This window comes from Theropithecus gelada, chromosome 6 (assembly GCF_003255815.1).
Source record: "Theropithecus gelada isolate Dixy chromosome 6, Tgel_1.0, whole genome shotgun sequence".
Lineage (NCBI taxonomy): Eukaryota > Metazoa > Chordata > Mammalia > Primates > Cercopithecidae > Theropithecus > Theropithecus gelada.
This window is the reverse complement of record NC_037673.1, coordinates 98,715,053-98,740,820: the sequence shown is the minus strand read 5'-3', so window position 1 is coordinate 98,740,820 and position 25,768 is coordinate 98,715,053. Positions and strand designations below refer to the sequence as shown.

The 25,768-nt window shown below is 36.1% G+C and overlaps 1 protein-coding gene across 13 annotated transcripts in view; it reads right to left on the bottom strand.

Annotated features, from left to right (window-relative positions):
• The window catches only part of PAM (peptidylglycine alpha-amidating monooxygenase), a 282,350-nt gene that overhangs the window by 26,495 nt on the left and 230,087 nt on the right, over positions 1-25,768 (bottom strand). For 12 of the 13 annotated variants that reach the window (XR_003119985.1, XM_025389316.1, XM_025389317.1 and 9 more), the window contains one exon: positions 12,344-12,473. Coding sequence is in view for 12 of the 13 variants with exons in the window: in XM_025389316.1 (XP_025245101.1) it covers positions 12,344-12,473 (130 nt within the window). In the remaining variant the exon portion in view is untranslated. Of the gene's footprint in view, positions 1-12,343; positions 12,474-15,388; positions 15,443-25,768 lie in introns of all 13 variants that reach the window. The other variant, XM_025389313.1, reaches the window with a different exon arrangement.

Here is a 25,768-nt window from a genome sequence, read left to right as displayed (position 1 = left end):
AGCTGGAAGAGCAGTGATCAAAATGTTTGTTATACTTTAGGTGCAACATGCGAATACATATTATAGAGATATAAAAGAGAATGTTCGAAGTATTTAAAAGTTATAAAACCAAATCTATCCTCGAGACAAAAATATGCTTAAAGGCATAAAACTTATCAAATAACAGCTATTCTACAACTATAAAAGGAACAACTATGTAATAATTTAAAAACTTAAATATGACAATTTCTGCTTTTAATCTCAGTACCTTTTAGGTTATTATAAAACATTATGGACATATATTCATATATATACTTTCAAAATTATATTTCTATTTAAATTGTTAGAAATATAATTCCTTAAATTCACAATTATCACAGACACGGTACTTATTTCCTTTTCTATTTGGGAAATTATATGTCAACAGGGATGAATGACAAAGATAAGCTCTTCTAATCTAAGCTTCTGTAATAGAAAAGTAAATGTATGACACACCAAAAAACCAAGTTATCTTCTCAAAAAAGGATTGGATCAGTACATAGTTGAGGGATGTGTCTGTGTGCGTGTGTGTGTGTGTGTTTATAAATACACATATCAAGCCAATAAATGACTTATGAATATTATTGTAAAACAGAATTTCCTTTTAGCATCAGGCAAGGTTGTGAAAAAAGTATTAATATTTTGTAGTTCAACTGTTTAAGCAAAAGAATCTGAATAACATTAAATATTTGCTATTATATATTTGCAATTTGGGAAGGTAACAGACCGCTTGGATCTGTCATGAATCCATTGATCAGTCGGCTGCCATTTTTATGGAACTTATGTAGAGTCCCAGTACTCTACATAAATAGGAGAATGAAAAAATTCTTAAATTATATTCTTTGGCCATTAAAAAAATACATCACACAATTATCTGAGCTACTTGACTGTTACAGTCTTTTGGGTATAGTTTTCCTGTAAGATAACAATAAGTCCCTGAAGTAGTTCTTATTAATGATGCATTCAATTGAACACAAAATATTGATTCAGCTTTGTCAATCTAAAACTTAAGTAATATATGCTATTATATGCAGTTAAGAACCATACAGTGGTATCTAGAAAAAATAAATAAATTTATGAAATGGAAGTAGCATCATTAACAAAAAATATTTCGTAAGATATTTATGGGGTCATTATCAAACTGAAATGTGAAATTTTATTAGATAGGAACCAATGTAAGAATATTTATAGTATTATTAAATCATGGGAAAATGGTAAAGGGCAAATATGAAGTCACTCTTGCTAGTATGAAACACCAAATAATTTATCCTATATCTGAAACTCTATTTTCAATATGAATTTATTTACTAATAACATCATAACTATTCCTCTGAAAAACATAGGTACTGGATTCAACCATTGATAATCTTTTATTTTTCCAACTTGACTATAATAATGGCTAACAAGTTCAGCACATCTGAGACTCAGTATATTGTAACCTTCACATTCATATGTAATCGGTTAAAGTTTCTTCATTCATTATCTCTTTCTAAGGTTTGATACGGTTTGGCTGTGTCCCCACCCAAGTCTTATCTTGAATTGTAGTTTCCATAATCCTCACCTGTTGTGGAAGGGACTTGGTGGAAAGTAATTGAATCATGGGGCGGTTACCCCCTTTCTGCTGTTCTCGTAATAGTCAGTGAGTTCTCATGAGATCTGATAGTTTTATAAGGAGATTTCCCCCCTTTTGCTTGGGACTTCTCTTTCTTGCCATCATGTGAAGGACATGTTTGCTTCCCCTTCTGAAGCAATCTGCTTGATTGTAAGTTTCCTGAGGTTTCTCCAGCCATGCTTAACTGTAAGTCAATTAAACTTCTCTCTTTTATAAATTACCCAATCTTGGGTATGTCTTTATTAGCAGTGTGAGAAGGAACTAATACAGGAAATTGGTACCAGAAATGGGGTGCTGCCATAAAGATACATAAAAATGTGGAAGCAACTTTGGAACTGGGTAATAAACAGAAGTTAGAACAGTTTGGAGGGCTCAGAAGAGGACAGGAAGATGTTGGAAAGTTTGTAACTTTCTAGAGTCTTGTTGAACGGCTTTGACGAAAATGCTGACAGTGATATGAACAATGAAGTCCAGGCTGGGATGGTCTCAGATGGAGATGATAAGCTTGCTGGGAACTGGAGTAAATGTCACTCTTGCTATGTTTTAGCAAAGAGACAGTTGGCATTTTGCCTCTGCCCTAGAGATTTGTGGAACTTTGAACTTAAGAGAGATGATTTAGGGTATCTGGTGGAAGAAATGTCTAAGCAGCAAAGCATTCAATGTGTGACCTGAGTGCTTGTAAGAGCATTCAGTTTTATTAATTCACAAAGATATGGTTTGAATTGGAACGTATGTTTAAAAGGGAAGCAGAGCATAAAGGTTTGGAAAATTTGCAGCCTGATGATGTGCTAGAAAAGAAAAACCCATTTTCTGAGGAGAAATTCAAGCCAGCTACAGAAATTTGCAAAAGTAATGAGAAGCCAAAAGTTACTTATCAAAACAACAGGGAAAATGTCTCCAGGGCATGTGAGAGGTCTTCACAGCAGCCCCTTCCATCACAGACCCAGGGGTCCAGAAGGAAAAAATGGTTTGGCTAGGCCTAGGGCCTTGCTGCACTGTGCAGCCTCAGGACTTGGTGCCTTGTGTCCTAGCTGTGGCTAAAATAGGCCAAGGTAGAGCTTGGGCGTTGGCTTCAGAGGGTGCAAGCCCCAAGCCTTGGCAGTTTCCATTTGGTGTTGAGCCTGTGGGTGCACAGAAGTCAAGAACTGAGGTTTGGGAACCTCTGCCTAGATTTCACAAGATGTATGGAAACGCCTGGAGGTCCAGAAAGTAGTTTTCTGCAGGGGAGGAATCCTCATTGAGAACCTCTGCTAGGGCAGTGTGAAAGTGAAATGTGGGGTCAGAGCCCCCACACAGAGTCTCCACTGGTGCACTGCCTAGTGGAGCTGTGAGAAGAGGGCCACCACTCTCCAGACCTTGGAATGTTAGATCCATCCACAGCTTGCACCATGTACCTGGAAATGCAACAGACACTCAATGCCAACTGTGAAAGCAGCTGAGGGGGGGATGTACACCTCTCAGCCACAGGGACGGAGCTACCCAAGGCTGTGGGAGCCAACCTCTTGCATCTGTGTGACCTGGATGTGAGACATGGAGTCAAAGGGTATCATTTTGGAGCTATAAGATTTGACTGCCTTTCTGGATTCTGGATTTGGATGGGGCCTGCAGCCTCTTCATTTTGGCTGAATTTTCCCATTTGGGAGGGACCTGGTGGAAAATAATTGAATCATGGGGGTGGTTACCCCATGCTGCTGTTTTCTGGTAGTCAGTGAATTCTCACAAGATTTGGTGGTTTTATAACGGCCTTTTCCCACTTCTGCTCAGCACTTCTTCCTGCCGTCATGTGAAGGACGTGTTTGCTTCCCCTTCTGCCTGATTTTAAGTTTCCTGAGGCTTCACCAGTCATGCTGAACTGTGAGTCAGTTAAACCTCTTTCCTTTCTAAATTACCCAGTCTCAAGTATGTCTTTATTAGCAGCATGAGAAGGAACTACTAAAAGATTTAAGTCTGGCCGGGCGCGGTGGCTCAAGCCTGTAATCCCAGCACTTTGGGAGGCCAAGACGGGCGGATCACGAGGTCTGGAGATCGAGACCATCCTGGCGAACACGGTGAAACCCCGTCTCTACTAAAAAATACAAAAAACTAGCCGGGCGCGGTGGCGGGTGCTTGTAGTCTCAGCTACTCGGGAAGGCTGAGACAGGAGAATGGCGTAAACCCGGGAGGCGGAGCTTGCAGTGAGCTGAGATCCGGCCACTGCACTCCAGCCTGGGCTACAGAGCGAGACTCCGTCTCAAAAAAAAAAAAAAAAAAAAAAAAAAAAAAAGATTTAAGTCTCACATTCCTCATTATTCAGAAACATTTCAGTGCTTTGTAAAGGCACAATGGCAATCTAAATAATGTGAAAATTAGGTGTCTGCTATTAGGAGTTAAAACCTTTCCCCCTCTTTTTTTAAATGGAAATTTTGATTTGAGATAATTGTAAATGCATATTCAGTTGTAAGAAATAAAAAAGTTCTGTGTGCACTTCACCCAGTTTCTCCATTTTGCAAAACTATATGTAACATCAGTACATATAATAAAACTATATATAATATTTTCATTTACTCTTAGTTTATTTCCTTGGAATATACTAGTACATTACCTTTCTATGCCACCCCAATCTATGGAATATGGAAAGTTACCGATTCATAATTCCAATTCATAATTCTTGCCAAGTGCTATCTACTTGATATGTAGATTGTGAGTTCTGACTCACCATCGACAGCTAATAACAGTGGCAGTCCAAGTGCCTATTATATATCGTTGTATTAGACCTCAGCACACATAATTCCACATCTTCCCCTCTCTGCAGAATGACAAACCATTAGGGAAACCTGATATATTTACTTGCCCCCATGTTTTCTCCAAGAATGGGATGCAGTATTTCTGTAAGATAACTGCCCCTTTGATCTGTCTTCTCATTCATTTAAATATTCATCATCATTCCTAAATCTCTGGTCATATTATTTTAGGAAATAGCACTCCTACAATTTATTGATGAGGAGAAAGTAAAAAGGTTTCCCTCCTTCTCCAGGAGCATACACTGAACTTCTGCAACTTAAAGCATTTCTTATAGCTTCTGATTATTTCTCTAGACCACTCAAATGTTTCAAAGTGTAAACTATAGGTTAAATTACTCACTGACAGCCATGTAAGATCAGAGTCACAGACCTGAAATGCTGGGCTTGGCTTCCAAGAAAACAAGCTGCGTTAAGGAAGAAATATAAGTAACAGACCCACAGTCCTTGTGCCAGTCAGGTCAAATGAAAATGTTGCAGCTGATGAGTAGGTAAGTGAAAAACATCCTCTATCAATGGCATTGTTCTGCACTGCACACAAATGTAGAAAAAAAGGTATCAAGTAATTGATATCGTGCTGCCACAAACACTGTTTGTGTATGGGCATTTATATTCATCATATAGAAATTTCAAGTTTCCAGTGATGGCAGCAAATAGTAAAATTAACTAATTTGAGGATCATCTAATTTTATTTCATTATCCACTTTTTTGGTGTTGTAATAGAAAATTCTGACATAGCAAATGAAGGAATGGGAAGCAAAATAGCAAATGAAGGAAAGGGAAGAAAAATAAGGAACAAAAAAAATAAGACAGAGCAAGTAAATCAGAGTAATTTTTTTTTTCTGACACAGGGTCTCACTCTGTCACCCACGTTGGAATGCAGTGGCATGATCATGGCTTATGGGAGCCTCAACCTCCCAGACTCATGTGATTCTCCCATCTCAGCCTCCTGAGTAGCTGGGACCACAGGTGCACACCACCATGCCCAGCTAATTTATTTTTATTTTTTGTAGAGATGGGGGCTCCCCCTATATTGAGCAGGCTGATCTTGAACTTCTGGGCTCAAGCAATTCTCCCAACTTCACCTCCCAAAGTTCAGATATTTATAATTAAAAGTTGGATCCTTAAAAAAAATCGTCTTGCAACATATCAAGATACCTTTCCCAGTATCATATTACAATGTAACAACTAATTATCTGGGTCTTTTTAGGTTTCGTTTGCTATCACAAATTATACTCATGTCATCTATATGTATAAAGGGCATTTTATGTTTGCTTAAGACTAGCTAGTTTTCCATAGCTGTATGATGATTATTCATATTATTACTATACTTCCACTGTTAAGAATATCAGTGATAACGCAAATTCTAGAATTTACTGATTAGAGAATCTGTTCATTTAACTACCACCCCTCAAAAACAAAGTAAAAAAAACACAAAGCAAACAAAACAAAACAAAATCCAAAGATAAAACACTCTGCTTATATATAGCTCATTTAAATGCAGTAATTTACTTCTGTAATATAAATAACAAATAAGAAAAACCCAGAATTCTTAGGAAGAATGTAGCTTTAAAGGAATTAATTACTACATAATAGGCCTGATCACTTCATTTAAAATCATTGTGATGTCTTTTAACAGACATCTATATGTTTAAACTGGCAGCATCAAGGGACATTCATTTACTCAGATGATTGGTTGACCAGTCCTAATCCTTTCACTTGGGATGGCTGGAGCTTCACAGAACTAACAGCTGGTCCCTGATGGTTACACAGGGCAAATAAAATAAATTGACGTCTTTTCTCAAATGAGAAGATCACAGTCCCCCTCCAAACACGTATGTTAAATTTGCTAAGTAAGTAGTTTATAAACTCTTGTAATTCAAAGAAAGGTAACCCTTGAACAGTTCACAAATGGCTATCAGATTATAGAGCTGGATACACCGTTGCTATAGCAAACTGCTTATTTAGTGTTCTAAAGCAGCTACTCCACATTATTTGCTGCAGAGGTCTTTATTTCAAGCACATTTAACTTTTTACAGGATATAATAATACCCTGAACATTTCACACAGTGCCTGGAGCACTTTTGATTTTTCTTTGCTTCTCTGGAAAAGCACTCAGTTGAAAAGACTGAACTGTGACCTATGGGCTGGAATTCATCAGTTCTTTATTTTAGCAGTTTGAATTCTCCATTAATGATTTTTCACATTAGCAGCTAATCAAACAGTTTAGATAAGGCTGGAAAGAAATGCTTTGCTATATTCACACACATAAAAGAGCTAGAGTAAGGAGAAAATAAACTTCTATGCCATCAATAAAAATTAAGGGAATTCAAAATAAATAATAGCAACTGAAGGAAGATATGAAATATAATGTAATTATCTAAATTAAGAAGCTAGAGAAATAACTGTAGGTTTTCATGCAAGAATATAAGTGAAAATGTAACCTCAGTGTTTGAAAAGCAAAGATATACAAAGGCCAGAGACTCTCTATGGAATATAACTTAATATTATATTAAAAACACTTAATTCTGAAAATAGACACATTGTAAAAAGTCCCTGTGAGGCAGGAAAAGAGATGGGCAGACAAAAAAAAAAAATCAGTATGACTATTTAGTGCCATTTTGGGCCTAGAACTATAGATACCATGAATAGATATGAAAAGAAAAAAGAACTCGGTATCATACATCCAGACTCTGGATTCTATTCAGTCAATAAGGTCACTGGGGACAAGTGACTTAACAAGGTGCATTTTGTTACTTAACACTATGAGGTAGTTATTAAAGCCCTCACTTTTTAGGCAAGCAACTGAGAATCAGGGAGTTCAAACGTCTTGATGCAAGTCTCAAACACAGAAAATGGTAACCAAGACTCAAATCCAGGTCTCCTATCTTCAAAAAAATGTGATTTTCTCTTACTAGGATTGACTTGACTGAATTGGTAAATCTCCCACCAGTTATCAAATTCAATGTGTATTGTAGAAGAGATGGAAGAATAGTCACATAACCAAGAAGAACTAGAGAAAATAGCATAAAACTGGAAGAAAAAGGCTCCAGTAAAGTGAAATGGCGATATGAGAACGATAGAACACTGAAACATTCTTTTTTGTAGAACTCCTTATAGTTTTCCCTCAGACAGGAAGGTACTAAGGTAACACACAGTTTTGAGTTCTGTTCTCCAGGGCCAGTTAAACCCTAAGTTAGGAAAGAAATTGCAGATGTTGAAGCATAACCCAGGCAGATATGTTAACTGAGGCTCCAGAAAACTAGCGAAGCAAATCTTGAACTGATTTTTCTACAAGTTAGGAAGCAGACAGATTTCTAAAACAATATATCTTGGCAAAATTACATAAAGTATTGATAAAGAGATGGTTTGTGAGCTATCTGGGGGGAGGAGGGAAGAAGATTCCTAGAAGACTATGAGTTCTCTACAAACAAAACTTGCAAAACCAATCATTCAGCTATTCAAATTTTACAAACAGCATCTATGAAGATATAAAAGCATGCTTATCAATGAGACCTAATACAAAGCTGGGAGACCTAACACAAATCCTCTGGCTAATTAAGATTAAAATAATATCTGTAAATTGAAACAATGCTAAATGTAATAAAGTAGAACATAATTGGGATAAAGCCCTGAATTCAATATTTTTAAAACACTGCATAAGCATAAACTTCCAGTAAAAATATCAGCACAATTTTTGACATATATTTGGAGATCTTTGAGATTACAAATTCTACATAAGGCGACACAGTGATATAACTGCTAAAAAAAAAAAGTGAATATAATTCTCTTCTACTAACAGACATGTAAAATACACATCAAGGGAACTAATTGTAACACTGATCAAATAATACATGAGGTATTGTGACCACTTCTAGGTAAAACACTTTAAAGGGGAGAGAAACCAAAATTCCTTCAGATGAAATAAATCATGTCAGCATGAATATTAGTTGAGAGCTTGGAGAATATTCACTTTGCAAAAGATAAGGCTTTCTTCAAATATGCAAATAATTGACATGGATAAATGGTAATAAATTGATCCTGCATTACTATAAGGTGAAGTTATGGGACTCAGATTTAGGTAAAATAATGAAGAACTTTATAACATCTAGATGGGTCCCATAATTGGAAAGCCTGTCTCATATCTAGGGAATTTCTTGGCACTGAAAAAACTCAAGCACTGGATGATGGTTGAAGTTGCTGTAGAACAGATGTGTACATTAGGTGGGAGGCTGGAGATAAGCTCCCTGATGGACACTTGCTGTTTTGGGTGTACAGCGTTTATTGTTCCATTTTGTGATAACGAAACCTCACCTTTTTTAGTTGACCCAACATTTTGAGCTCCACTCTCAGCCCACTGCTTCAGATAATATTGACTCTACTCCCACGTTTCGTGGGTAGAACAAAAGACTCAGGCTAAGCCACAGACTCAATTTTATTCCTGTGCCCAAAATAATTGGTTTAATGTGCAATGAGACACGATCTAGGTCAGACCAAGGAATGCCACAAAGACTAATTCTAGTGAGTTTATGTTGACTTATCAGGCATATAGACTATCTCTTCTGTGACATTAGGATGATAATGTGAATCGAACCTGCAAATGGAGAGGAGCAACAGAATGAATCAGGGACTGGAAATGGAGCCACCCTACAGAAAAAATGAGCTGTAAAATAGATCCTGATGATGTAATTGGGCTACTATATTCCTTGAAGTTTTCACTTATGCGAACTAATTTTCTCTTTTCCTAAGTTAGTTTATATTGAGTTTTCTCTCTTATTTGTAACAGAAAGAATCTGAAGTTATACCACTTCCAAGATCCCTTCCAACTCCATGTGAACAAATGATAAACAAAATAAGAAATACAACTTCTAACATCTATAAGTAAGGGGCAAGACCCATAGTTAAGTTAAGTGGGTATACGATGTGAGTTCTGCATAGTACACCCCAACCATAGCTCAGATACATGAAAGAAAGGCCAAGAAGCACTTTGAGTGTGGTGGTGATTTTAACACAGAAACTCAGGAACAGCTATTACTGAGGCAAAAGCTACCCAGCTCCTGCTGGGAAGCATTTAAACTTTAAAGAGCTCTAGCTGCCATGCTGCCCTAACACCAGGGCAGACAAGAGACTCTTTAAAGTTTCATTATACCCTGCTGGCAATAGGCATTTCTTATTTCAGCTAGAAGAGAAGCTTGTTAAAGTAGCAATATTGAAGTAAGGGAGAAAAATGGAAATCAAATTGAGAAAGGGAGTGACTATAATCTTTCAGGAGATCAGAGGTTTATCATCATTATAATTTTGGTTGCCATGTATATTTAGTGTGGTTAAGTCAAAGAATAAGGGCTGATCAGGGTAACCAGGTGGGAATGAAGAATAATAGTACTGATGAAGACAGCTGACACAATGATATCAAAGGAGCTTTGGGTACTGAGCACTAATTAGGAATTATTATTAACTCCAAGTACTGTCTGATATTTAAAGAATGATCACATCTTATGAACTATGGAATATAATGTGCTTCAATTTGATTTAGAATATGCTCTGGTCTTATAGAACCTACAATTTTGTGAACCTCAGAAATATCAGAATGGGAAATATTTCAAGGAAAATTAATATAGGATTTGTCACTATCAAACAGTGGTAACAAGAAGAGTGCAGTTTCCAACTAATTTTTAATTTGTATTGTCCCTCACCTGTACATTATAAATTCCACAGGAAGGTACTTTTTCTTTGTATAATCCTTGGATTTTTAATGAAGGCCAAAAAAACCCAAAACTATGTACTTCATCCAATTTATAGAATGTGACTTAGGAATCATGGCCATGCATTAACATTCAAAGAACAGAACCTGAATTTAATTTGTTCTTTGAACAAATCCAAATGTATTTTCCTAAAAAATAGCTAACAGAGTAATCTACTTCTAAGTCTACTCAGAGAGCTGAGGGCCAGAAAAGAATTTCCTTACAACCATGGATTGGAAAATCTGCTAGGGGCAACAGGCAATACCAGGAGGGGAGAAGGAAAGAGAGAGAAAAAATAGTTTTACATCTGAAAGACAAAGATGAAGAAGAAAGAAGAAACAGAGATTTAGTGAGTAAAATCAGCAGTTTTCTCTGAAGACATCTTGCATGTTCAACTGCACCCCTTTATAGATGTCATTTATCAGGGCAAATACTCCGGGGCTTTGCCAGTGAAACCAGAATCTATTTCCATAGGATCCTGGTTACCTAGATGCTAGCACAGCCAGATAAGCCACAGAAAATGCTCTTAGGTGGTTCCTGTTTCATAGTCTTATTTCCTCTCCCACCCTAAACTGGACTTCACAGATCCCTTTTTCTATTAAACTATTCCAGTCTCTGCTGTTTACTTGGAAATGAATGTCACATTAAAATGGAAAATTGGCCTTTGTCCAGTTTAGCTTTAGCCAGATGAAACAGTATCAATGGGAGAAAATGATGCTGTAATTTTCTCCTCTGGTAAAATGTACCTAGAAATCCATGCAGAAAATGTAGCAATATTCATTAAAATGAAGAATAAGTACCATGAATAGTAATAGTTTGCTTTTAAAAGCACTTGTTAAAATACCATTAGATGTTCAATAATGACTAAGACGATGTAACAGAGATGTATGAATGAGAATGTTGAGTTTGATTATTTACTTTGAACTCTGAAGTGATCTTTTTCAGATTCCATTTTCAAGTATGACAACTGGAAAGGACAATTAAACAGTAACAAAGCTACCAATCTGTTCTGAAACGTTGACTGAATTCCGTCTTCAACTGCACAAAGAAAATTTGACATACGAATATGTGACAGAACCAGGTTTAACATAAATTTAATCAACATCTCTGAAACTGGAGAAGACCAATTGAACTATACATGTAGATCCTCAATTTTCCAAATGACACCCCATAGTTATACATATAAAAAGAGAAGATACATTAGATTTAATTGATAAAAGATTTTAAAATTTATCTCCCTATGTAAATTTGTATTGAAATAAATGAATAAATGGATATTCATTCCTTATAAGAATTGAAATAACCTGCTAAATTGTGGGGCAAGCTTTTAAAAATACAATCATGAACATGCTTACAATTCTATTAAAAGCAGTATTGTAAAGTGGCTAAGTAGGCCAACTCTGGAGTTAGATGAGAAGCAACTGAAGCCTGGCTTTGCCACTTGCTAATTTGGGCACAGTACTTAACTTCTTTTGGTTTCTACATCTGTGAAACCTGAATAATGATGGTAACTCAGAGGACACACTCAATAACTGTTTGACGTTTTTACTAAAAATCCCTCTAAGAAGGTAGGAAAGGAAAATCCAGAGGATAAAGCAGGAGTAATAGACAGTCCTAGAGTTATTCTTAAGTCTTTGATGCTCATGAAAAGAGAAAGTTTGAGTAATAAAATTAGTCTATATTAGAACCTGAAGGCCAAGTTACTATTTCTTCACATGTACTGGCCAAACTGCCCCAACCACACTGTCCAGGACAAAGGTCTTGGCATAGTTCTGCACCCAGGACATGAAAATAACAAAAGGGTGTTATAGTCAACCAGCAACCTTTCTTAGTTGATCCCCTATCATGAGCACTCTCCTTGAAGTCTCGAACATTTTCACTAAGGTACTGACTTAACTATCTTTAATGTTATAGATAGATAACAGGAGGGAGCAAAATGGTAAGTGGGTAGAATCACAGATTGTTACTGTCTTCTTTCCATAAACTATTTTGTGAAACTACTTTGTTTTAAAGCACACAAGACTTCCTTTCTGCTACTTACTACAGTCAGATGTTAAAAGGACAAATACATTTTGCCATAAAATCAAATTCTGAAAAACCTTTATAGTTCTCTCACCATTATTCTTAGTTTAATGAAAAAATTATGTACACTATTTTTATTTTCATTTGCTTATTGAAGAAAAAATATTACTTACTTTCCATCCCAGATATGGTCACCTCTGTGGAAAATCACCAGGTTATTCTTAGGGTCTACAGCCACCCCAGAAACCTGGCCTGGCAACAAGTATACTCCAGGCCAATCCCGTGCCTCTTCCATGTGGAAATCTAAAAGATATATCCACATATTTAGTGTAAAAAGGAAAGGTCGAATTGCCTCATGAGGATTCACAATAGTTACAAGAAGCTTATGCAATAACATCACTAGATACAAAGAAATAAAAAAAGACAATCAAGCCATGCTCTACATAAATTATACCACATGCACATTCCAAGTAACTTTCTGAGTGATGAAATGAAGTGACTGGGAACTTGGATTAGGACTGTTTTCTTTTCCTTTTGACAAGATGCCTGTAAAGCCAGCTAACTCAAGTCATTAAAGGGTAAATTTGAGATGGCCTTCTTCTCAACAAGATTCTTTCTTTACTCTCTTTGGAAAATACGACAACATACATGACATTTTAATACAAAGCAAATAGGAAGAATGGGCAATAAGCCTGGCACTCTGTGTTCCTCTGTCCCTTTCCCTTATCTGTCTGTCTATCTATCTATCTATCTATCTATCTATCTATCTATCTATCTATCTAATCTAATCTATCATCTCCTGAGTAAATTCTGGATATTCAATATAAAATAGCCCCCCTAACAAACCATTCATTGATGATTCCTTGTTACACAGAACTAAGATATCAATCTCATTCTCCTAACTTCAGTGACCCTATAAGAATAGGATTCTTTCACTGTTCCCGTGTTTGGTTTCCTAAAATGAGAGAAGAAAAAAAATGACAGAAACTCTGTGAATGAATGATTTCCAAATTATTCTTTTTTTTTTTTTTTTTTTTTTTTTTTTGAGACGGAGTCTCGCTCTGTCGCCCAGGCTGGAGTGCAGTGGCCGGATCTCAGCTCACTGCAAGCTCCGCCTCCCGGGTTCACCCCATTCTCCGGCCTCAGCCTCCCGAGTAGCTGGGACTACAGGCGCCCGCCACCTCGCCCGGCTAGTTTTTTGTATTTCTTAATAGAGACGGGGTTTCACCCTGTTAGCCAGGATGGTCTCGATCTCCTGACCTCGTGATCCGCCCGTCTCGGCCTCCCAAAGTGCTGGGATTACAGGCTTGAGCCACCGCGCCTGGCCCCAAATTATTCTTATTTCTGATCAGAATATATTTATCTTCAGAGAATATCTGGGTTTGCATGTGTGGGTGTTTTGAGACAGGGTCGGTCTCTGTCACCCAGGCTGGAATGCAGTGGCATGGTCACAGCTCACTATAGCCTCAATCTGCTGAGCTCAAGCAATCCTCCCACCTCGGTCTCCTGAGTAGCTGGGACAATAGGTGTGCACTACTATGCCCAGTTAATTGAAAAAAACAATTTATTCCAGAGACGGCATCTCACTGTGTTGCCCAGGATGGTCTCCAATTCCTGGGCTCAAGTGATCCTCCTGCCTCAGCCTCCTAAAGCATGGGGATTATAGGTGTAAGCCACCACAGCCAGCCTCATTTGTGTTAATCCATTTTATAAACATGCCCATGGATAAAGGGGGACAATGTATATATCTGTACTAATTGAGGTTATAGAGTTATGAAGATCACTGTGAAAGCTATTATATCAGCATTGACATTTCTTTCCCTCCCAAATGCTTCAACAAAGATTCTGAGAAGAAAAGCAGCAATTTCAGTCTCATTCCTCCTTGCCATTCTCTGAAGGATATGGCAACATGCAGTGAAATCCTCAAAGGCAGACATTAAAGACTGGGGGGAGAAAGAGAAGCTCAAAGCTTATATGATCAGCTATGAAAACTTGAGAGGATGCTTCTGTGAGAACAAGCACTTCAAAATAATTCTGTCAACTACAGAAAAGAAAAAGTACATTTTCACCCAAAATATTTTAAACTTTGTACTTTAATTTTTTCTTTAATAAAAATTAACAAAACATAGAACCGTAGGATGCCCAGATTAGGTCAACCTTTGCTGAAGCATCTTCTTTCTTTCCCCCCCCCTTTTTTTTTTTTTTTTTTTTGCTTAAGCATTTTCAACAACTATTTCCTAAGCATATTTTCTGTGCAAGGTACTATGGTAGAATCTGGGAATGCAAAGGAATAAAACGTGGTTTTTGGTCTTAGTAAATAAACAAATATAATAGGGCTATAATAGGATAGGAATATGACAGAATGAAATGTTTTAAAAACCCAGGAACTCAATACTTATGACACAAAGTAGTACAGGAATATAGGAGAAGGCCCAGAATCCTTCCCAAGGCTACGGCTGGGATAGGGTAGGATTAAGGTCTACTTAAAAGGTTTCCCATGGGAACAAATATTTGTGTTTGCACTTAAAGGTAAGGTGGAATTCATCTAGTGTAGAAGTGGGCAGATAATATTTTTGTCAAAAAGAATAAAAGTGAGGATGTTTGTAATTGCAAAATGTGTTTTAAGATTTTTTAAAATAATCAGGAAAGGATACATGTGTATGCTGGGTGGAATGGGGGGCTGGGGACTGGATTAGCTGACCCTGAGATCTGGTTTAGACTGGAAAATGTACTGATACCACATAAAGAGCCTGGATTTAACAATGATCATATAGTGTGTAGTGTCTTGACCTCTACTGAAAATTTTGAGGCACATTACAAGTACTTTATTAGCAGCAGTAAAGCACAGAGTCAGGGAATAATTTGCTTTGGAAATATTTTAGAGCATATGAAAATGTCATTGTCACTCATGTGTATTGTGATATGCCTTTTGGAGAGAAGGTGGGCAGAATGACAGCTGGTATGCCTGAATTTGCAAATAATCCTAGGCATAGAAGTGGATGTGAATGGAGCTGCTCAGATGAACAGTATCTATCATCTGTCACCCTTGCTTGTCATAAAAGGGAGAACAACTGCAAACTTCTGCTACCGGCAATTGGGAGCCACTGAAGGTTTAGAAATATGTTTTATTGGTACAAAATAATTGTACATATTTATAGGGTACATGTTATATTTTGATACAAGCATGATCAAATCAGGGTATTTAGAATATACATCACCTTGAACACTTATCATTTCTTTGGGTTGGAAACATTTCATATCTTCTCTTCTAGCTATTTTGAAATAGACAATATGTTGTTGTTAACTGTATTTACCCAACTGTGCTATCAAACACTAAAAGCTGTTTCATCTCTACATGTTAGTACCCATTAACCAACTTGTCTCCATCCCCCTGAATCTTTCCCGGGCTCTGGTAACTATCATTCTATTCTCTACCTCCATGAGATCAACTTTTTAAGCTTCCACATATGAATAAGAATATAGTATTTGTCTATTTTTAGCTTATTTCACTTAACATAATGACCTCCAGTTTCATATATGTTGCTGCAAATGACAGGATTCCATTATTTTATGGCTGAATAGTATTCCATTGTGTACACACACCACCTTCTCTTTATCCATTCATCTGTTGATATAGTCTTAGGTTGATTCCATATCTTGGCTACTGTAAATAGTATTGCAGTAAACATGGCGGCACAGTTATCCCTTTGACTGACTTCCTTTCCTTTGTGAAAAATGTCATTGGTATAATGACTGCATTAAATCTGTAGATTGTATTAATGTTTTCACACTGCTGATAAAGACATACCTGAGATTGGGTAATTTATAAAGAAAAAAAGGTTTAATAGACTTACAGTTCCATGTGGCTGGGGAGGCCTCACAATCATGGTGAAAGATGAAAGGCATGTCTTACATGGTGGCAGACAAGAAAGAATGCAAGCCAAGCAAAAGGGGTTTCCCCTTATAAAACCATCAGATCTCCTGAGACTTATTCACTATGAGACGACAGTATGGGAGAAAGTGACCCCATGATTCAATTACGTCCCACTGGGTCCCTCCCATGACACATGGGAATTGTGGGAGCTACAATTCTAGATGAGATTTGGGTGGGAACACAGCCAAACCATATCAGGTAGTATTGTCATTTTAACAATATGTTTTTTTCAGTCCATGAGCAGGAATCTTTCCATTTTTTTGTTGTCATCTTCAATTTCTTTCATCAGTGTTTTGTAGTTTTTCTTGCAGAGATCTTTCATCTCCTTGGTTAAATTTATTTGTCAGTATTTTTTAAGCTATTGTAAATAAGACTGCTTTCTTGATTTATTTTTCATCTAGTTCATTATTGGTGTATAAAAATACTACTGATTTTCATATGTTGAGATTTTGTATCTTGAAACATTACTGAATTACTTTATAAGTTCTAAGACTTTTCTTGGTGAAGTCTTAAGGTTTTTCTCTATATAAGATCATGTCATCTGCAAAGAGTGACTAACCTGACTTCCTCTTTTCTGATTTGGGCGCCTTTTATTTCTTTTTCTTCCCTGACTGCTCTGGTTAGAACTTCTAGTACTATGTGGAATAAGAATGGTCAAAGTGGGCATCCTTGTCTTATTCCAGTTCTTAAAAGACTCTCCTCTTATCTCCATTCAGTATGATGTCAGCTGTGGGTTTGCTGTATAGGGACTTCATTACATAGAAGTATATTCCTTCTATGCATAAATTATTAAGAGTTTTTGTCATGAAGATAAATAGAATTTTAGCAAATGCTTTTTCTGCATCTATTGTTATGATCATATGGTTTTTGTCCTTCATTCTGCTGATGTGCTATATCACATTTATTGATGTTGAACCATCCTAATATCCCAGCAATAAATTTCACTTGCTCATGATGTATTATCTCTCTGATGTGTTTCTGAAGTTGGTTTGATAGTACTATGTTGAGGATTTTGTATTTATGTTCATCAGAGATACTGGCTTGCTCTTTTCTTTTTTCACTGTATCCTTATCTGGTTTTGATATCAAGATAATGCTGCTTTCATAGAATAAATTAGGAAGAATATCCTCTTCTTCCATATTTTGGAAGTTTGAAAAAAATGATATTAGTTCTTTATAATTTTGGTATAATTCAGCAGTACCATCTGGTCCTGGGCTTTTCTTTGATGGGAGTTTTTTTTTTTTTTTTTTTAAATTACTGATTCAATCTCATTACCTGTTACTGGTGTGTTTGGTTTTCTATTTCTTTCTAGTTCAAGCTTGGTGGGTTTTATATATCCAGGAATTTATTCGTTTCCTCTGGGTTTTCTAATGTATTAGCATACAGTTGTTGAAAACTGTATGCTAATACAGTTTTCATACAGAAATCATTATATCTCTAATGATTCTTTATATTTCTGTGGTATTTGTTGCTATGCCATCTTTTTCATTTCTGATTTTATTTATTTGAATCTTCCCTCTTTTTCTTGGTTAGTCTAGCTAATTTTTGTTTATCTTTCAAAACGCCACTTTTTTTTTTTCATTGACCTTTGTATTTTTTTAGTCTCTATTTCATTTAGTTCTGCTCTGATCTATTTCTTTCCTTTTACTAATTTTGGGTTTGTTCTTGCTTTCCTAGCTCTTTGAAGTGCATTGTTAAGTTGTTTGTTGGACATCCTTCTACTTTTTGATGTCGGCATTTACCACTATAAACTTCCCTCTTCGTGCTGCTTTTGCTATATTCCATAGGTTTTGGTACTTTGTGTTTCCATTTTCATTTGTTTCATTTTTTTTTTTATTTCCTTCCTAATTTCTTCATTGAGCCAATAGTTGGTCATAAGCATGTTGTTTACTTTCCATGTATTTATACAACTTCCAAAGTTGTTCTTGTTATTGATTTCTAGTTTTTTCCTTTGTGGTCTAAGAAGAGACTTGATATAATTTCTATTTTTAAAATTTTGTTGAGACTTGTTTTATGGCCTAACACATGGTCTATCCTGGAGAATGTTACATGTGCTGTTAAAAAGAATGCGCATTCTACAGCTGTTAGATAAACTGTTCTGTAAATGTCTGTTAGGCCAATTTGGTCTAAAGCGCAGTTTCAATTCAATGTTTATTTTCTGTCTACATGATCTGTCCGATGCTGACAATGGTTGAGGTCCCCAACCATTACTGTGTTGGAGTCTATCTCACCCTTTAGGTCAAATAATATTTCCTTTATATACCTCTGTGCTCCAGTGATGCATATGCATATATATTTAGAATTGGTATATCCTCTTGCTGAATTGATCCCTTTGTCATTATATAATGATCATCTTCATTATTGTTGTTGTTTTTTACTATTCTTAAAGTCTATTTTACCTGATACAACTATAGTTACTCGTGCTTGTTTTTGTTTTTCATTTCCATGGAATATATTTTACCATCCCTTCACTTTCAGTCTTTATGTGTCTTTACAGGTGAAGTGAGTTTTTATGAGCAGCAAATAGTTGGGTTATGTATTTCTGTTCAGTAAGGCTGTCTATATATTTTAAGTGAGAAATTTAATCCATTTACATTCAAGGTTATTATTGGTAGGTGAGGATTTATTTTTGTCATTTCATTAATTGTTTTCTGATTGTTTTGTATAGCCTTTTTTTCCTTTCTTTCTTATTGTTTATCATTGTGGTTTGATGTTTTTTTGCAGTGGCAACACTCGAGTCCTTTCTCATTTGTGTGTTTGCTCTGCCACTAAATTTCATTCTTGTGTTTTTGTGATGGTAGCTATTGTTCTTTTGCTTATAGAGGTAAAATCTGGACTTCCTTAAACATTTCTTGTAGGGATGTTCTAATGCTAATGAATTCCCTCAAGTTTTGCTTGTCTGGGAAAACTTTGCTGGGAATAGTATTCTTGGATGAATTGTTTTTTGCTTTTAACATTTCGAATATATCAATTTACACTGTCTCCTGATCTGTAAGGTTTAAGCTGAGAAAGTTGCTGTTAGTCCGAAGGGGGTTTCCTTATTTGTGACTTGATGCGTTACCCTTGATGTTTTTAGAATTTAATCTTGTTTTTAACTTTTGAAAATTCTACTATAATGTGTCTTGGAGAAGACCCTTTATGTTGAAGCTGTTTGGGGAACACTGGGATTCCTGTATCTGGATATCTATATCTCATCCAAAATGGGAAATTTTCAACTGTTACTTTATTTCATTAAATAGGTTTTCTATACCTTTGTCCATCTCGACACCTTCTAGAACAATAAAAATTACAATATTTGGTCAGTTTACGTGTCCTATATATCATATTATGTAGGCTTTCTAATTTTTTAAATAGTTTTTCTTAACATCTTTTTTTTTTTTTTTTTTTGAGAGAGTCTCACTCTGTCATCTAGGATGGAGTGCAGTAGTGCTGTCTTGGCTCACTGCAACCTCCTCCTCCTAGGTTCAAGTGATTCTTATGCCTCAGTCTCCCGAGTAGCTGGAATTATAGGCATACACCACCCCGTCTGGCTATTTTTTTTTTTTTTTTTGTATTTTTAGTAGACATGGGGTTTCACCATGTTGGCCAGTCTAGTCTCAAACTGCTAGCCTCAAGCAATCTACCAGCCTCAGCCTCCCAAACTGTGGGATTACAGGCATGAGCCACCATGCCTGGCCTTACTGGGTTATTTTAAAAGATGTCTTCATATTCAGAAATCCTTCCTTCTGCTTGATCTAGTCTATTGTTGAAGCTCTCAACTGTATTTTTTTATTTCATTTGATTAAATTCTTCAGTTCCAGGATTTCTGTTTGACTCTTTTTTATAATATCTCTTTGTCAAATTTCTCATTCAGACCATAAACTGTTTTTCTGAATTATTTGTATTGTTTATCTGTGTTGTCTTCTATTTTATTGAGCTTCTTTAATATCATTATGTTGAATTCTGTTTCAGGAATTTCATAGATTTCTTTTTTGTTGAGTGTGTTACTGGAGAATTATTGTGTTCCATTAGAGGTATATTTCCTTCTCATGTTTCTTGTGTCCTTACATTGATACCTCTATATGTGGTATGACAGCTGCTTCTTACAATTTTATTGATGGGGTTTCATAAGAAAAGATGTTTTTCTTTATAGATGAACTATAGTGTTGGTTGAATAGGGTGGTTGGTTTTAATTCTAAGTGGACACAGTAGTATCTGTATGACTTCTTTGGCTATAATCAGCATCAGTGGTGTCTCTGAGTTCCTCAGCAGCTTAGGCTGCAGTTTTTAGTAGAATCTAAGGTGAGCCTTTGCAGAGGACAGGGACACAAGGTGGGTTGATCCTTGGGCCCCACTGGCAGCAGCAGTGAGTTGAACATGACAGGCTTTAGGCCCCTAGGTAGTGTATGCAGGTATCAGTGGTAGCAGGTCCAGGCAGCTTACTCAGGTTCTAGCAGTGGCAGTGGTGGGCTGGGTAGGCAGTTAGGTCCTTGGGCCCAGGGGTGGCATGCATGGCATTAGTGAAGGCAGTATCAGCACTGAACCTATCCTCAGATCCCCACTGGTATGTACACCAGCAGTGGTGGTAATGGGCTGGAAGGACCAGTCCTCAGACCCCATGTGGCTCATGCAGGTGGGTGCTGGCAGCAGTGGTGATGGCAGGCTTGAAAGACTCATCCTTAGACCCCTGGGAGGAGTGCACAGACACCAGTGGTGGTAGACGGGGTGGGTGAATCCTCAGATCCCTGGACAATGTGTCTGGACTCTGGCAGACTGAGTTGATTCCCAGTTCTCAATGATGTGAGCAGGCACTGGCAGGGGCAGTGCTGGGTGGGGAGGAACTGTCCTTAGGCTCTCTGATGTTGTATGCCCATGGGAAATTTAAAATATGGGGTGACATGATTAATGCTGTATATTTGAAAGTGAACTCTGGAAACAGAGTAGAGGCATTAGATTTAGAAATGACTAGATAAATCAACAGATGGATAAGTCATTCCCCTGTCAAATTTTTAAAATGATTTTAAAGTTGCTTAAATCTCAGACTGCACTTCCTTCATTCTCTTCTCATTTAGTTGTCATAATTCTGTACTCATTCACCACTCCTGAAGCTTCTAGATGGGTTCCAAAGGAAACTCAAAGCTCATGACAATGCAGATAGTTAATTGCTTTCATCACGTTCTCAGAGCTCAGAAGCACTACAACTAGACAGAATTCTTTAAGGGCAAGGATCATCCCTTATTCACGGTTTTGTCACCAACTGTCACACAGGGCCTGGCCTACTTACTGTATGGCCTGATAAATGCATTAAAGTCTGTGTTTTAGTTTCTGCTTGTTTATGGTATCAACTAGCATTCAAATTCCCCTATAGCCTTATAATTTATCTGTACTAACTTTTCACCCATAGCAGAATGCTGAAGATAGTTTGAGAGTACTCAATGAAAATGCTAATTGGCTAATTACTATCAATAAAGACAATAAACACATATAATGGCTTCTGGAACCTTTCTATTCAGTGGTCTACCAACTAGGTACTGGGAGCTAAGTGCTCATGAAGATGCAGTTACTATTCTGACAGAAAATATGCAACGTTTAAAAATTGCATTATTTTGGGGTCAAATATGAATTTCATAAAATATTGGAAATACTGTTTAAAGAACTTTAATCTGGCTATGAATGATCTCAGTTATCATATGCCCTTAAACTGGTAAGTGCTTGGAAGTCTGCAAAAAAATATGGACGCATAGGTTGTTTTGAGCCTATCTTCACCAATTACAAAAACACTCATTTGTCACATATTAGAATCCTTGTAGGTTGGAAATGTTCAAGAAGGAAAATTAATGTAAATATCTAGAATGTATTTATGAAAATATACACCTTCAATGAATTTTCCAAACAGTAAAAATGATGTGTAAAAAAAATGTATGAAGTCTAACACCATGAGCAACCTGGTTCTTTTAGTACTGAATGTTTAGAAAATTTATATTAATTATTGTTAGTTTTATTTTAAACTGTCTTTGCACACTTACATTACTTAGCCAAGTGTTCAAAACTTTCAGGATCTGAGTCTCTTTATTAACCAGAAATTCTAGGATAGTTAAAGAAAAACTGAGTTCATGTTTTTTTCTGTGAATATTAGCTAAGTTAATTAATGTTTTTGCTTCCAGTGTCCCCATATTTTTAATTATCCGGTAGTTAAAGGCTATTCCCTATATGATGACATGATCAAGAATAAAGGCAGTGATTTAGGACTAGTGTGTATGTAGGTGGAATTAATACTGATTATTATTCCAATTCCTGCTCATCATGACATGAGAATCAGAGAATGCTAGAACCATATCTGAATTATTCCATACAACTGTCTCATTTGACAGGAAAAGAACTTCAGCCTTGAGCCAGACTATAGGCCTCAATTTCAGGGATAGTTTCTAATCCCCAATTAAGGACAATTTCAAATCCTTATTAAATAAATTATATGATGAAATATATTTGAGTTCTACCTTAAACACTTTTGATGATAGAGCAGTTAAAAATTCTAGTTCAGATTTCTCTTAGTTATTATTTAAGAAATGATTCAATACATGACTAGTTAATGCTACAGATTTACAGTGTTAGCCTAAAAATTAAATACAAATTTCTTACCCATGACCTTGGGCAAGTCATTCCCAACTCTGTCAGTTGCTCTAAATTCAGATGGCAAATGATAGAATTATTTCAAGCTTGACTGCTTGTTTTTAAAATCTGAAGTTGAGAACATATTACTAGAAACAATACTTTTAGAAAAATAAGGTAAATACACATTAGCTATTGATCCTAGTAGCTTTAATACAAATTTGTTTTTGTTTCTAAAAGATGATTAAAAAGTTGAAAGAAATCTTGAAATCTTAAAATATTTTTTACAGTGACATATAACACTTTTTAATGATAAATAAAATATATCATTCTATAAAGAATCCTTACATTTATTATAAATAAAAGTTAATGTACAGCTGCATATCCTGCCATATATTCAGAAAAAGAAGTTACTACTTTTAGAAAAAAATTAAACACAGCTATTAAAATTGCATCAATTAATCATGAAAAAGATTAATAGATTGCACTTTTTCCAGAAAGAGATTAATATTAGTGATCACTGTTGTTTTCACATGAAATTATTAATAAGTATTTGAAAGGGCATTCATTTATCTGTGTTACACAAAGACTAACAGAGCTAAAGTTGAGGAAAAAACATAATTTCAAACTCAGAACTATGAATTAATTTCAGTGTAAAAAGGCTCTTCACATTTAAGAAATAGGACTGAAAAAAATCACTAGAAGACTTCAACAAAAACAAAGTATGGTGCTTGCTTTTTCTGTACTTGTAAATTTTCATCTTTTGAGAAAAGGAAGACTTCTTTTGGCCAGGGATTGTTATTCATCAGAAGTGCCAGCAATAACTATAATTAACTAAAACTATTGTAGAAATATTTATACCAAAGTAAGAAAGGAAAGAAGAATTAATTATAATGTTTCATTTAATGGGAGTGAAGTGAGGAAGAGATTTACCATATAAATAGGGGCTCAAAAACATTAGCAAAATTCTTTTCCTTTTTCAAGTTGCTTTAATTGCAAATGAGATTTTAATCTTGGTAAAATTGGCTGAATACTGACTGAGAAAGTATGACCTATTGATATACCTATAATACCTACAGTTATTACAATTGTAGCCTGAGATAATTAGATGACTAGAAAAAAATCTTCTTCCTATTTGTATATCTAGGGTGTTTGTGTATATGTGTGTGTGAGAGAGAGAGATGCAGAATAACAGAGTGATTAAGAAGCAAGACTTGGGAGCAAGTCTGCCTGGCTTTGCACCTTGGTTTCTTGAGCTGCGACATTTTGGATATGTGACTTAACCTTTCATCACTTTCTTCCTCTCTAATGAATCAATGCATGTAAAACGCTAAGCTTGGCTCAAAGTAAGTGCTATGTATATGGGTTTTTGGTTTTTTTTAACCATTATCCTCCCCCCAGAGATGAAAATTCAGCCAACTGGATGGTTTATTTTACCCTGAAAATTCTGCAAGACTTGAACCTAGAAGTAAGACTATGACTGAAATATAAGAATGGACTCTGGAATTAAGTATAAGTTGTTCATAGAAATGAAGAAAACACTAAATGTATCATAAGAATAATTGAACACCTTCTGAATCCTCTTATCTGATCAGAATTGTCACACAAATGCAGGTGTATTTTCTCACATGCAGAGGTTTATAATACATACTGAATCAGGCTTCCACATGCAAGTATGTGGTAGTCCAATCAAATCTGCCACTCAATAGCTAGTTCTACTTTTTAAATGTTCAATGAGTCTAGTTTCCAGAGGGCAAATAGAATAAAGATACCTAAGATTTTGTTTCTACTCTATTAATGCTATCTCTATCTAAACTATTAATGATAGAAACTAAACTATACCAAGTTTAAAAAGAAGTGCATCTGAATCTTAGTTTATTGAGGTTAGCATTTTCACACTGTATGTCATATATCACATGCAAACATCAAGATAGATCAATGTAAGTGATCACACGTTTGAAGAGCCACAAACTCCCATTGTGATAGAACACTGCCAAGTAACTTTTTTCTCAACTTATCAGCTTAAAGTGCCAAATTTTGCTGCTTTCCTGCATACTGCAAGAAAATTCTCTGTCTCATAAATGCTGCTTAAGATCAAGTAATCAATATTTATACTTTGGTATTTCATTTTAAAAATCTCAAACATAACATGACAGTAATGGTAGCAGTAATAGTCACAACTGTTAATGTATCATAACATTTTAAAATGCTTTCTGCATGCTGACATGTTCAAAGCACTTTGCATGTATAATATTATTTGACCTTCACTTGAACTCTGTGAGGAGTATACTATTATAATCCTCATTTTATAGACGAGAAAACTAAAGCCCAGATTTTTTTTTAATACTTGCCTAGAGACCACATAGAAAACTGTATAGCTGGAATTCAAAGCCACCATGCAGTCGGGTACCTGGACCTGTAATATTCTACATTATACTGTCTCCATGAAGTAGTTTCTAAATTTGATTTTGGCCAAATACAGAACTGCTTTTGGGGAAGCTGTATTGTGTGTGTGTGTGTGTGTGTGTGTGTGTGTATGCACGCGCACACGCGTGCGCATGTGTGTGTTTGGAAGCCTGTGATTATTACCTTCTACTTGATGGGTGTCCTTTCAAACAACAGTTTGAAAACCTCTGGTCTAGTCTATCTGAACTTGTCCAGGAAGTTTCTGTCGCTAATGCTCTTTTCACAATTGTCTAGAGTTTTCACAACTTCACCAAAAATCATGAAGATAAAACCTAAAAAGTTGCTATTCGCAGATATTTGTAGTCCTAGAGATACAATAAGACACAGTACTTAACTATCTTGTTCTGGGGAATGATAAGGACTTTCTCAGCTGTGCAAAGTCAGCAAATATCATTCTATTGTGTTCTTCATGCAGCTTGGTGACCACTGATATCCAGCCCATACTGAGGTGGAGAACCCAGTTTTAAAGGCAGATGCCAGGGTGGAAAACAAGTGGAATCCTGATCAAACTAAAGGTTCAGAAAATAGTATGTTTTTGAAACCCTCAGGTGTTCCTAGGCCTGCCATACAGTCACAACCAGATTTTTGAGCTGATCTGTTAATTTCACCT